This window comes from Pan troglodytes, chromosome 22, assembly GCF_028858775.2.
Source record: "Pan troglodytes isolate AG18354 chromosome 22, NHGRI_mPanTro3-v2.0_pri, whole genome shotgun sequence".
NCBI classification, from domain to species: Eukaryota; Metazoa; Chordata; class Mammalia; order Primates; family Hominidae; genus Pan; species Pan troglodytes.
In genome coordinates, this window is record NC_072420.2 from 47,340,965 (window position 1) to 47,355,529 (window position 14,565).

General features: G+C 46.9%; 1 protein-coding gene across 20 annotated transcripts in view; it reads left to right on the forward strand.

Annotated features, from left to right (window-relative positions):
• The window catches only part of PRMT2 (protein arginine methyltransferase 2), a 29,581-nt gene extending 15,274 nt beyond the window's left edge, over positions 1–14,307 (forward strand). For 5 of the 20 annotated variants that reach the window (XM_054675219.2, XM_063803623.1, XM_054675218.2 and 2 more), the window contains one exon: positions 2,193–3,059. In XM_054675219.2, the coding sequence (XP_054531194.1) occupies positions 2,193–2,400 (208 nt within the window). In that variant the 3' untranslated portion in view covers positions 2,401–3,059. Of the gene's footprint in view, positions 1–1,153; positions 7,371–7,413; positions 9,516–10,195; positions 10,326–11,163; positions 11,301–12,758; positions 12,931–13,660 lie in introns of those variants that run through there. The other 15 variants (XR_010154510.1, XM_514952.5, XM_001161405.5 and 12 more) reach the window with 6 other exon arrangements.
• Positions 14,308–14,565: the final 258 nt, after the last annotated feature.

The window sequence follows — 14,565 nt, forward strand, 5'->3', positions numbered from 1 at the left end:
ATCTGTTGACAGCTGGTGCCCCGGCCACGGGGACAAAAAGAGGACAGAGCAGGAGTGAGGCTGTGGTGAGGCCAAGGTTGTGTGGGCGGTGATATGGGGAAGCCTGGCTGCTGGAGTGTCCGGCTGTGCCCTGGGTTGGGTGAGAGGGACACAGGAGGGACGTGGGGCAGAGGGAGGGGAGAGGAGTAGCCACTGTGTTCACCATGTTGCCGTGTTCCAGGGCTGCCCAGTGGCCGGATTGGCCAGACTGTGTTGCATCAGGGAGGCAGAGGCCAGATGTAGGGAACTGTGTGTCTGAGGACTTTGTGCCACATCCTGGACACCAAAGGGAGTGCCACTGGTGTGTGAGTGATGGAGTAAGAGCTGGGCTGTGTTTTGGAGGCCCCTGGGTATGTGTGGCCGGGACTGGAGGCCAGGGACTGGCTGTGGTCCAGCCCCAGCATGCAGAGAGGCCTGGGACAGCCTGTGTGAGTGGAGGCCCCTCTGTGTGGGAGGTGCACAGACTTCCAGGACTGACCATGGCTTTATTGTCAAGATGCAGGAGCCAGGGCTTGGCATGGGGCAGGTGTGGGGATGCAGAGCAGGGCCAGCAGGCAGGATGTGCTGATGGGGGCCTGGCGTGAGCAGGACGGTGCCTCCCAGCCCTGAGCCGCAGGGAGTGGGCCACCAGGACTGGCTGGGGGCCGGGGTAGGGAGGGCCCTGGGGAGGGTGGACATCTGTGTGGGTCTTGAACATAGGATGCCCATCCGATGTGCAGGGCCAGCTATTGGTTGGGCAGTGGGGACATGGCCTGGGGTCTCGGTGGGCGATGGCCTGGCGGGGCCACCCTGAGCAGGACATTTGGAGGAGTGCTGGGGCGAGTCAGACAGGACCATGTGGTGGTTTTCTCCAGTGCAGGCAGTGGAGGGGGAAGGCAGAGCTTTGCAGGTGAGGGCTTGAGGCAGTTCCGACTTCAGACTCCCCCCCAGGGAGACTGAGGGACCACCACCATCATTACTCAGGCCAGGGAGGCCCAGAACAGGGCAGACGGGGCTGCAAGAGTTCCTATGGCGATAGTTGTTGGGGCACAGGGTTGGTCGGATTTGAGGGAGGGAGGGTATGAATCTGGGAGTCGTTGGTGCAGTTGTACCCACCTTCACTTTCCGTCCCCAGGCTGCGCCTCTCCTGAGCTGCCGCATTCTCCCCTGCACCTGTGCGTCTGGCCCTCTTCACGTCCTCCTGGCCTGCTGTCTGCCTCTCCCCTGCACCTGTGCGTCTGTCCCTCTTCATGTCCTCCTTGCCTGCTGTCTGCCTGTTCTCAGAGCCCCTCAGCCCTCAGGCCTTCATCTCTCCTGGCCCATCTTCCTACTCTGACGCTGACATGTAGTAAAAGTCTGAAGACAGAGAAGAGTGCATGTGCGTTTAGCATAGGAGGGGCAGCTTTCAGTCAGTGCAGCAAGGGCATGTAGTTGTTCAGAGATGGTGCTGGAACGACTGATTTGGAGAAAAGAGGCCCTTCTTCACACCATCTGCTAAAATAAACCTCAGATGGGCTCAAGAGTTAAATATTTAAGAAAAGGAGGAAACAAAAAAATTGCTACAAGTTTATTTGTTGTTAGGATGGGAAAGGTTTTTCTAAGAACCAAGTTCATAATGAAGCTGTCAAATAAAATATTTGACAAAAAATTCCCCTTCATACATTAGCACAGCTAAAAATTATTAAATGGTAAATGCAACTAAAGAATTGCAGCTAAAGAACTGCGTGACGTAAAGAGTTGCAATAAGAAAAGCATAAGATAAAGGTAACCTCATGGAAGATGAGCAGGGACCAGAAAGGCAGAGAAATGCCAGAGGCCAGAAGCTTGAACGTTGTTCAATGCCACCAACAATTTGAAAGTAACTTTAATAGTTTTGACCTGGGAAGTTGGCTGAGCAATCCTCTAATATCTGATGCTCCCGATGCTGAGGTTGTGGGGAAGTGTGCACCACCATGCCCTTTTTTTGGCAGTGTAAATTGGTAAAGCCTTTTGAAGGAAAATAGGGCAGAATAAGTCAAAGAGCATTAAAATTTTTTTGTTTTTCCAGAAGCAGCAAAGTTCTGAAGGAGACGCAAGTAAAGATACTACAGGTGTCCTAGATTGTCAACAGACCATTTAATCATTTTTGTTAACAAAGCAGGTGACAATGGAGCCCTAATTTGCGTTATCATTAGTTGTTACAGGATCTTGCTTGTTCTCCTGAGGCCACGCCACGATTTCCGAGAAGCAGGTTGCACACTCAGCAGTCTCCCACTAGCCAGTGGCACTGCAGGTGCAGGGGCTGCCTCCTGGATTTCAGGACGCTTTGCAAGGTCACTGAGGATCTCCATTACACATTTGGTAGAATTAAAAGACTGCCAGACTCAGTCTTACCGTTGTTAGTGTATTCGTGCTGTCAATATGTGATGAGGACATATTATATTCCGTTATTCTCTTTAGCTCAAGGAAGAATAAAGAATTTGGACCAAAATTAGAACCACATTATGACCAATTTTCTAAGCAAAAGAAACAAAGTAACTGCTGAGGTTAACAAAGATGTAATAATTCTCTTCACACAGCCTTGTACTGTTTTATTGACTGTATTATCACAAATCCTGAGCTTAACAAAAATCTTTACAAGTCAGCTCATGAAAACAGGCATGTGGCCAGTAAGAATTTAATTTCACACCAATAAAACTTTAGACTTTGGATGTATTTAAGGCTGTTTGCACATATTTATAGAATGCGTAGTATAGATGATGGGACAGCTCCCCCTCAGCAAGACTCTGGCCTAAATGTATTTGCTTTATTTACACAACAAGAGGATAAGCGTAAACACGGGCACTTTCAGTTTGTGGCACTGAAGGACGATCTACACAGGGCACCCTGCAGAGGCCACAACCAAGGCCGCCTGGCTTCCCAGTGGGACAGGCCTAAGGGAGGACTTCTGGCCCCTTTGCTTGATGTTCATGTTTTATGCCTTGATATTTCTTTTTGGTTGCATTCCCTGGAGCTCATGTAGATCATTTTACTTTTCAGAGGTGCTAGTTCTGGTGCCCACACGCACACACACAAAACCATCAACTCTTCTGGATTCCTTGGTTTTAAAGCTTGCCTCATACAAAGTACGGAGACATCTTTTTCAGGAAACATTGCCACCACATGCTTGAAGGACCGCTTATGGCTACACTTAGACATCTTCAACCAAGGTCTCTTCACCTCCTTCTACAACAATGCACTTTGTCTGCACTGGGACAAAAAATGACAGCCTTTTTTCTTTTCTTGATTTTTTTTTTTTTTTTTTTTTGGTGTGGAGCATTTCCGAACTTTCACGTCATAAAAAATGCAGCATAGTTAATCAGCAGCTTGCACTTCTGAGGGCACATTCACCTCGGGGGAGGAGGAAGGAGGAGGAGCTGGTGGGTGCTGAGACTGCAGTGTCCTCCTTCCCAGCAGCTGGACCCAGAGACTGGGCACCAATTTTTTTTGATGAAATTATCCTAAGGAAATAATCAAATTTGTACAGAAATTTATGTTAAAAAATGTTCATGGCAGCACCATTTAAAATGGGGAGAAAATTGGAAACAACAGAATTGTAGCAATACATATGATCATTAAAAATTATGTTTTAGAAAGATTTTTAACAGTCTTTGGAAAAAGTTGGTGACATGTTGCTAGTTTTTAAAAAAAGTACAAAGAGTATGTACAGTATGATTCCAATTTTGTGTTTAAAAATTAGACATAGTGGTAACCTAGCTTCAGTTCCAGATAAGATGGAGAAGGCATACTCCTTTCATGTCTCCCACTGAATGCAGCTATAAATCCTGGAGAGTAGACAGGGAGAAACTATTTGAGGACTCTGGAACAAAGACATAGTAGCAATCGACTGGTGAAGAAGACAAGAATTTGAAGTACGGTCAAGTATCTGTGGGCTCCACATCTGTAGATACAACCTACATGTATTGAAAATATCAGAAAATAAAAATAACAATACAACAATAAACATCAATACAAATAACACACCAATACAGTATAGCAGCTACTTACATAACACTGACATTGTATTAGGTAGAAGTAATCTAGAGATGATTTAAAGTCTGTCGGAGGATGTGTGTAGCCTGTATGTAAAAACCACGTTATTTTATATGGGGGACTTTAGCATCCAAGGATTTGAATATCCACGGGGGGTCCTGGAACAAGTTCCCCATAGACACCAAGAAACAACTGTATTCCTGAAACAGTCTTGAGTTATCATTTTCTTTCTTCTCCCTCTATGTATGTACATAGAGTGTACATACATAGAGTGAGAAGCAAAGAAGGTCCATGAAATGGACCAATTCTTTTGAAAACTGCAAATTACCACAGTTCATCTAACATGAAATAGATAACCTGAATGGTCCAATAACTAGTAAAGATATTGAATTAATAGTTTAAAAACCTTCTGAAAGGTAAATCTCTACCCTAAATGATTTCACTGGTGAATTCTATCAACACATTTAATGAAGAAAAAACTCCAGTTCTAAACGACTTTCAGAAAAGAAGAGGGAACACTTCCTCACTCATTATATGAGGTAAGCATTGCCCTAATACCAAAACCAATGTTAACACAAAATATGAAACCTACAGACCAATAACCCTCATGAACATAAATGTAAAAATCCTCAAGAAAACATTAGCAAATTTAAACCAGCAGGATATAAAAGGAATAATAATACACCATAACAAAAAAAGAAACTATCCTTGGAATGCAAGGCTGGTTCAATATTTGAAAATCAATCATTGTAATCTACCATATTAACAGTCTGAAGAAGAAAAATCATGATTATATCAATACAGAAAAAAATTGACAAAATTCAACATCAGTTCATGATAAAATTCTCAGCAAACTAGAAATGGAAGGAAATTTAACATGACATAGGACATCTACAAAAAAACCTACAGAAAATCCTAAGGAGTCTATGAGAAAATTTCCTAAAACTAGTAAGTGAGTTTAACAAGATCACAGAGTGCAAGGTCATCATACAGAAGTCATTTTTATATCTTAGCAATGTACAATTAGAAATTAAAGAATATCATTTACAGTAGCTTCAAAAATATGAAAGGCTTAGAAATCTAACAAAATGTGATCTGGATGCTGAAAATGATGAGATGATAATGAAAGAAACCCCAGAAAACCTAAATAAATGGAGAGAGAAGAAGGCTCAACCTAGTAAAGATGTATGTTCTTTTTAAATTGATCTGTAGACTTAATAAAATTCCAATTAGAATCCAAGCAGGATTTGTTCTTCTAGATAAGCTCATTATGAAATGTATATGGAATGTAAAGGAACTAGTGCTATGGTTTGTCCCCACCAAATCTCATGTTGAAATTTGATCCTCAGTGTGGTGGTGTTGGGAGGTGGGGCCTAGTGGGAGGTGTTTGGGTCATGGGTGTGGATCCCTCATGAATAGATGAATGCCCTTCCTCGTGGGTAGATAAGTGAGTTCTAGCTCTTTCAGGTCCCAACAAGAGCTGGTTGTGAAAAAGAGCCTGGCACGCCCACTTGCCTCTGCTCCCACCCTGGGGTCTCTGCACGTGCCAGCTCCCCTTTGCTTTCCACTGTGAGGGGAAATAGCCTGAAGCCCTCACTGGATGCCCAATCCTGAACTTTCCCAACCAGCAGAACCACGAGCCAAATAAACCTCATTTCTTTATAAATTACCCAGCCTCAGATATTCCTTTTTGGCAACACAAAAATGGACTAAGAGAACTAGTGTAGCTGATAGAATTTTTTAGAAGAAAGGTAAAGTTGGAGGAACTATACTACTTGATTTTGAAGCTACAGTAACCAGGACAATGTGGTGAAGGGACAGACACGTAAGTCAATGGAACGGAGACGAGAGATTTCTACAAATATGGTCAATGGGTTTTTTTAACAAAGGTACAAAAATCTATTTAATGGAGAAAAGACAGTCTTTTCAGCAAATGTTACTGGAATAGTTGTCATCCATATCTAAAAAACAACACCTCAACCTCACATCTCATACACAGCTGAACTTAAAATTGATCATAGATCTAAGTGTGTGAAATGTAAAACTATAAACCTCCTTGAAAAAATCATAGAAAATCTTCATCACCTGGACTTGGGCAAAGACTTTTTACTCTAAAAGCATGATCCATAACAGAAAATGTTGATAAATTGAATTTCATCAAAACTAAAAATGACTGCTCTGCAAAAGGATGATGCTAAGAGAATAAAAAAGACAGGCTAAGATTAGGAGAAAATATTGCAAAGAACATATCCAGTGTGTGTGCTGAATATACAGAGAAATCTCAAAACTCAACGGGAAGAAAACAAGCCAATTGAAAATGGGCAAAGTACTTGAACAGACACTTTACCAAAGTGGATATACAGATATCAAATACACACATGAAAAGATGTTCAGCATAGCCATCAGGGAAATGCACATTAAAGCCACAGTGAGATATCACTTACACCCATTGAAAAATGACTACAATAAAAAAAAATCTGATAGTAATACCAACTGTCATTGAGGATGAGGAACAGCTGCAAGTCGTGCATTACTGGAGGGAACATGCCACTGTGGAAACAGGTGGGTGGTTTCTTATAGACTTGTATGTGCACTCACCTTATGCCCAGGAGTCCCTCTCCTGTGTGTTCAACCCAGAGATATGCAAGCTGTGTTCACACAAAAACCTGTACGTGAATGATTATACTAGCTCTCTTTATAATTGCAAAAAAAAAAAAAAAAACCTGGAATCAACCCAAGTGTCCTTCATCTGGATAATCCTTAAGGATAAACTGGTGTGTCCACACAGTGGAATACCACTGAGCAGTGAAGAGGAGCCAGTTATTGAAACAGGTAATTTGGAGGAACCCCAGAAACGGTACAGTGAGTGAAAGAAACTTGTCTTGAAAGGTTATGTACTGTTTGGTTCCATTTATATGATATTCTCAAAAAGACACAAGACCATGGGGATGGAGACCAGATCGGTGGCTGGAGAGGCTGGGGTCGGGGAGGGCATGACCACCAGAGAAAAGGGTGAAGAGTGTTTTGGGTGGCAGAGCTGTGTGTATGCTGGCTGTGGTTGTGAGGACAAAATCCACACAAGTGCTCAAGTTCGTAGGCTGTACACCAGAAAAGCTGTTTCACTACATAACTGAAAAAATAAGATTGAAAAATAAGATGTATATATTTTTTGTGTGCGTGTGTAGAAAAATACTTGAAGGTAAACTGCAGAGTGATAACAGTGGTTCCTTCTAGGTACTGGGTTAATATGTGATTTTTATGTTTGTTTGAGCTTTTCTAAGTTTTCTACATTTTCCATACAAAACATGTATTACTTCTGTAATAAAAGCAGCTTGAGATTATTTAAGGAAGCAAAACACTTCTGTTGTTTCTCATCAACTACAGGATGAAGTGCAGGCTCCCTGGGTGGCTTGCAAGGGCCACAGGCCTTGGCCCCACCTCGCTGGTGCTCCCTCTACTCTTTTCTGTGTTTGAAGCAAGTTCTGGTTCAGACAGAAAGCCTGGCCTTTGAGGGCGTTGGGTCCCCACTTCCTCAGTCATAGATGTGATGTGCTTCCCTTGACTTGGGACCTTCTGAGGGATGCAAGGTGGACCAAAGGACCACGTGAATGGCCAGGGCATGCCTGCGTGGCTTTCGGTTTCTTAAGCAGTGATTTCAGTCCACTTAAAGGGTTGTGAAAATTCTGAGAATGCTACAGACCAAATATATTTTATGTAACAGTTGGGACCCGGCAACACTTCAGGGCTCTTTCAAAATCTGGTAGCTACGAGCTCTTCCGTGACTGAGATGGGACAAGAGTGAAGATTTGTCCTTGCTTTTAGCTCTGCTCCAGTTCATAGTTCTAATGGGAAATTATGTGACTTAAACCCAGGCTGTGAGATGCATCAGTGACGTGTGGGCATAAAATAAACCCTCGAGATGTTCTCTTGCATGGTACACTGGCCTAGGCAGGAATACTCTTGAGGCTAAAACTGTAGAACTCTCAGACTAGTGTTACGAATGTGGTGGTGAGAGGCCTGTGCAGCCGTGGGGCCTGTGATGTGTCTCCTGTGTGTCTTTCACTCCTATGCAGTTTGAGTTCATGATCGAGTCCATCCTGTATGCCCGGGATGCCTGGCTGAAGGAGGACGGGGTCATTTGGCCCACCATGGCTGCGTTGCACCTTGTGCCCTGCAGTGCTGATAAGGATTATCGTAGCAAGGTGCTCTTCTGGGACAACGCGTACGAGTTCAACCTGAGCGCTCTGAAGTAAGTGTCCACAGCTGGGACTGGCACCGTCTTGTGGGGCCTCCTGGTCCACAGTCTGCAGGTGGGCCAAGGCCCTGGGAGATCCCATACGACGGTTGGATAAATGAGGGTACCTGTGCACCCAGATAGGACAATCTGTTGTAGCATTGGAGTAATTAAAGCAGTATGGTGCTATAACAAGAAAAGACAGATGGGCAGAGCAGGGTAGAATGCAAGGAACAAAAATTTTCGTATGTGAAAAAGGTGGCATTACGATTAGGAGAGAGTGAGGGCCAAGTCAGCAAATTATTCTGGAGCAGTTGATTAGCCCTTGTTCTCTCACGCCATACGTGAAAACTGAATTCTGCATGGAATCAGCGTCAACGACAGACATCCATGGGGGCCTGTGTGCACCATCTTAGGTGGAGAAATGAGCAGCAACAATGGATGGAATGGACCCTGGGCTAGATAGAATCTGGCAGTCTATGTGGCAGAAATCAGCAAAAACACGATTGTAAAAGCAAACAAGTAATTAGAGAAATCACGTGCTGTCAGGTCTTGGAATCAATTAGAAAGAGATGACTAGCCAGATGGAATTGCAGCCCAATCATGTGAACAGGCAAACCGCAAAAAATAAATAAAATTACCAATAAATATATGAAAAATTATAATGTTGTTAGTAGTTAAAATGTGAATTAAAATACATGCTGTTTTCCCTACCAGACAAGCAAAGAGTAAATTAAAATAGTAGCCCGGGCTTGCCTGGCAGTGGCAGGGAGGTGTGGCTGCCAGGGCCTTAGAGGTTGGCATCAGGCCGCCCACCCCAGTCACTGCCAGAGCCTCCCACCTGAGTGTTCCTCCCGGCACTGGAAGCCAGTGGCCGTCCAGAGGAACGTGATTGAATTGCTGTATATCCATCTGGTGGAGCACTGCTGTGCGTCTGTTAAAAAAGAAACCATAGGTTTTTAGGGATATGTAATGATATTTAGAAAGGGTTTAAGAGACAGTAAAGCTTGGCAGAATAAACCGTGTATACAGAATGGATGTTTGCTTGCATAAATAAATTTATATAAATATGTCTGGGGGATAAAAATAAGTATATCACAATGCTAAGACAGGCATATGGGGAATTTAAGCTTTTCTTTATACTTGTCCATAGTTTCCAATTTTTAAATTCGTAATTTTTTATCAGAAAAATAAATGTGTAAATATAGTGGAATCTTTATTAAAACATTCACTTTTATTTGCTATTTCAGAAGTTACTGCTTTGCTTATTTTTTACAACATTTCTGTGGTAAATAATCGGTGACTTACAAGCCTAGTGCAGCCAGTGATGGGGGTTGGCAAACGGTGACATGCAGGGGCCATGCGGCGTCTAGTGTCTGTTTCTGTGTTGAATTTGTGTAGCAACAGAGCAAGTATTTCTCCTGAAACTCAGACTCACTCAGGCCACCTCATCCCTTCTAGTTCCTTTCGTTTATTATAGAGTAACCTACAGCAGGAATACCGCGCTCATTTACTGTTAATAGAAAATCCACAAAAGATTTTGAAATCAAATACATTCTAAAACTAGGCAAGACACGCTGCAACTCCCCTTGTCCTCTGGGTTATGAGGGGTGAGCGTTGGTTTCCGTGTGCTCAGATCCCATGAATGAGACCTCACAGGGAAGCGCCCAGTGACAGGCAGGCTCCTTAATGCCTCCAGGTCAGGCTCAGGAAGTCTCTGGATGCCTGGGTAGAGTCTGGATCTTCTCAGAGCGGGAGGCACCCAGGGCCTGTGGAGGCCTGAGGGCTGCTCTGGGGTTCCAGGGCCCCAGATAGTGGCTTAGCATCCTGGTGACACAGAAGGGAAAGCACTGACCGCGGTCCCACGTGTGTGTTTTGAAGCCTAAGATGTTTGCAATGACTCTCAACAGTCGCTTTGACCTTTTCCCCTAGATCTTTAGCAGTTAAGGAGTTTTTTTCAAAGCCCAAGTATAACCACATTTTGAAACCAGAAGACTGTCTCTCTGAACCGTGCACTATATTGCAGTTGGACATGAGAACCGTGCAAATTTCTGATCTAGAGGTGAGAAAAAGATGAATTGCTCCTTACATTCGATAATCAGTGACCACGAAACACTCAGACCAGAGCCTGGCTTATCAAAAACCTTCAGTGAGTGCTGGGGGTGTGAGTGAATAACTAATTATTTTATTATACAAATAAGTGAATGTGTAAAACGTTTGCTACTGATTTTTTCCAGTCTTTTTTCTTTTTTACGTTCTTTTTTGATTCTTTCATATTGTACACCATTTTATGTCTCCAGCGTCTTCATTTTAGATTTATGTTTAATATTCTCAGCATCTTCAAAATCAAATAAATTAGATTTCGTTTCATTATGGTATTTGCATTACAGTTTTTTTCAAGTGTTTTTAGCCACTCTTCATGACAGAATTGTTAGAATTCCCTCCGTGAATCCCTGTCTGTGGCCGCGCGGTGGCGCTCGTGGGCTCTGGGCGCTTTCCCCGCGCCCCCGCCCTGCCTGGCACCCCAGCTGGCGCCGCGTCTGGAGATGGGGCGGGCGCGGTGGCGCCGGCGCGCTTTGGTTTTTAGTTCGTTCTGCTGTGGAAAGGCCCAGCCTGGAGCTCTCCAACTCCTTAACTTGAAGAGCTGAGCGCCGAAAAGATTCCGCAGGAATCTGGGGCAGAAAATTGGGCGCAAGAAGCTCAGATGCTTGAAACGTTTCTGACTGAAGCCTCTGAACTCACGATGCGGGTTTTGGGGGTGGTTTCCCCAGGGTGGGGGGCTTTTCTACGGTTCCTGACGCATTCAGCGTCTGCGCGGGGCGCGTGGAGGGGGCCGCCCCAACCCGGGCCCTGCGGTGCCACGCGGTGCCCACGCGTGCCTTGTCGTCTGCTTGACCCAGACCCTGAGGGGCGAGCTGCGCTTCGACATCAGGAAGGCGGGGACCCTGCACGGCTTCACGGCCTGGTTCAGCGTCCACTTCCAGAGCCTGCAGGAGGGGCAGCCGCCGCAGGTGCTCAGCACCGGGCCCTTCCACCCGTGAGTGTGCGGGGCGCGGGCATGGGGTGCGGGGTCGGGGGCGCGGAGATGGGGGGCAGGGGAGTAGGCGGGGTGCGGGGATGGGGCGCGCAGGAGGGGGTGGGACGCGGCGTGGCGGTCGTGAGGGGGTGGGGCACGTGGGGGAGCGGGCAGTGGGGTGGGGGCGGCGCGCATGGGGGCATGGGTGGTGTAGACACCGCAGCCTGTGTGCGCCCTTCCGGGTCTCGCCACCACTCTGGGCCCAGCCTGGGCGTCCCTCCGACAGCCCCAACGGGAGGCGCTCCCTGTCTTCCACCCCGCGAGGAGCACCACAGCTCTTCATGGTCTGACCCAAAGCGCCTCCACGGGGCGTCGGGGTTCACCTGACGTTTTTGGAGGTGCCTGTTTTTTGGGACACATTTCCCCGCCAGCACCCTGGGCATGTGTGGCAGTGGAGCTGCCTTCAGGGCCCTGCAGGCCTTCCCTTTGGGTGGGGTTGGCTACCCCGCTCTGGCACCTGCCCCGCTGACTTCCCAGCGTGGTGGCCCCGCGAGGGGACCCCGGCTCCAGGGAGGTCGCAGAGGTGCAGGGTTGATGGCCTGGCCTGGCATGTGGTCCCCATCACAAGAGTCCTGTGGTGCCCCCTCCAGTGCCATCACTGGGTGGAGGTGGGCAGCTTGGAGGCCAGTTATACCCATCCCCGAGTCTGGGGGCGTGGAGGGGGCAGTGACTTGGGGCACAGGCTGGGGTGAGGGGTGTGACCAGAGTCAGGGAAAAACTGGAGACCTGAGGAGCCCCCCACTTCACTGCTGGCCCCACCGTGGACAGTGGGAGTTTGAGGGAAGACAGAGCCTGAAGAACTTAGAGATGTTTCCAACGCAACCCAGTGCAGAATCATAGCGTTTTACTATTTCCCCCCAAATGTGACAGTTGTCCTCACCTTGTAACCTTCACAGAAGCGACTCCTTGGACCTGATTCTGTCTGTGTACACCACAGTTTAACAGCAGGAGCTAGATCACCAGCCTCTGCAGCTTAGGCAAGGGTGCAGGAAGGGGGTGCACAGCCGTCCTCCTGGCGGGCCGGGGAGTCGACACCACACGGGACCTTTAGTGCAGCTGTGTGTCCCCTGAGCTCCCGCATCCTCTGGGCCACCCAGGGTGAGCCGTCCACACCTCCTAGAATCTGAGTGGTCTCAGGAGCAAGCTTGTGTTTGGCATTGGCAGGATCTGTCTCACCAGCGTAACTTTGATCCCAGTGTATCCCATAGAGTCCCTTTAGATCACAGGGCTGGGGGTGTATATATTCCCTGAGTTAGCCTGAAAAGCCAAGCTTTGTGTCCCCAGGCCCTCAGGGTGGACTGCCGGCTGTGTGGGTGCTGTTGGGGGCGAGAGCCAGTGCGAGCCTGAGTCAGCGCCCCGAGGGCCATGTGGAGACTGCCCTAGCTCAGCCTCCAGGTCACACACACCCCTGTCTTGCAGCACCACACACTGGAAGCAGACGCTGTTCATGATGGACGACCCAGTCCCTGTCCATACAGGAGACGTGGTCACGGGTTCAGTTGTGTTGCAGAGAAACCCAGTGTGGAGAAGGCACATGTCTGTGGCTCTGAGCTGGGCTGTCACTTCCAGACAAGACCCCACATCTCAAAAAGTAAGATACGTAGTTGTAAGATTCTGTCCTGTGGGTGCCGGTCCTCAGGGAGACAGGCCTGGGTGGTGGTAGTGATGGCAAATGCTGGCCCACACTGGGGTCCACGCCTTTTGTGCAGGAGTGATTTAATCCTTACACAGAAAGCGCCTGTTGTCATTGGCTTCATTTCCCATCTGACAGCATAGGAAGTGGAGGGCTCTGGAAGGGAAGTCATTCCTCAGGTGACACGGTAAGTGAGGGAGAGCAGAGACCCACATCAGCCTGAGGCCCCTTGTGCCATGTCCAGAGGGTCCCCCAGATGGACAGAAGCCTGAGCTGTGCCTTGGCGCTCCCTTTACACAGGCCTCTGTGGCTTCCCAGGCAGCAGTTAGTCTAGGCGTGTCGTCCGTGATGCGTGTTCTGACTGGCAGCCTTCGGATCCGTGTGTGAATTCATGTGTAGCTCGCCCAGCTCACTTGGGCTTCCTGTCTCAGAGGCTACTGAAAATGGAATGTTCTTCTTTGGGCTCAGGATTAATGTGGCAAAGAAAATAAAAATAAATGGTTTTCCTTCATTTTTTATATTTGTTTTGTGCTTTGCTTTGTGATAAGTTTTTGTTAAAAGTTTGTCATTTAAAAAAATTCTGCACCTGAATACTGTTCTCTTGTCCAATATTAAACCATTAGGAAATGTAGTATGTTAATCAAATGATTTATCATCTGACTGACCTGTTGTCATTTATCTTTTTCAGGTTGGAGAAAAAGTCTTCCCCATCTGGAGATGACAGTTGATGCTTTATTTGGAAAGCAGTGTGCATATCTTGAGGGGTGATGAACACAAGCAAACCAAGTTGCACCTGGCTTCTGCACACTCGTGCGAAAGTCGGTGAACATTCACTCCACATTGACCCCTCCCTAGCCTGGCAGGTGACGTCAGGGTCCTTCACAGACAAACACGCTTGGGCTCGGCAGGAGCTGCCGTGGCCACCCCCGCTGCCCAGTGTCTGCCCTCTAGAAGTAGGCTGTGTTTCCAGGTGTTCACCCGTGGTGCCCACAGTGCCGACCCTTGGCTGGGTCGGAGCTCCATGTTCCTAAGCTAGGTCTAGGTCTACACTCCTAGGACGCACGCATATCAGCCCATGTACCCTGTGACAGTGACTGTCCCCACCTCCTGTGTTAGTGGTGCCCTTACTGCCGTCGCTCATCCACTTGTGTGGGACGTAGGATTGCACAGGGCTGTGCCAGTGGCGTGTAGGGAACACTGCCCTGGCTCAGCGCGCGAGCTAAGGTGGCGATGTATGCGATGGGACTCTGCATGGGATAGTACAGTTGTGTAGACATCTTCCAAATAAATTATGTGTTGGTGCATCGCACATGCTCAATAAATATTTTTAAATGAGTGAATGTCATTGTGTATCCTGTTTTATGCATATATGTTATTTTTTGTGATTACAGGATCATACTATATGCATTGCTTTATAAGTTTTTCTCAATATTGTGAAAAAACTTCCACATCAGTAGATACATGTCCATAATTTTTTTTTGTATTGTTTTGATTTTTATTACATTTTATTGAAATATAGGCTGGGTGCAGTGGCTTACCTCTGTAATCCCAACACTTTGAGAGGCTGAGGTGGGATGATTCCTTGAGCTCAGG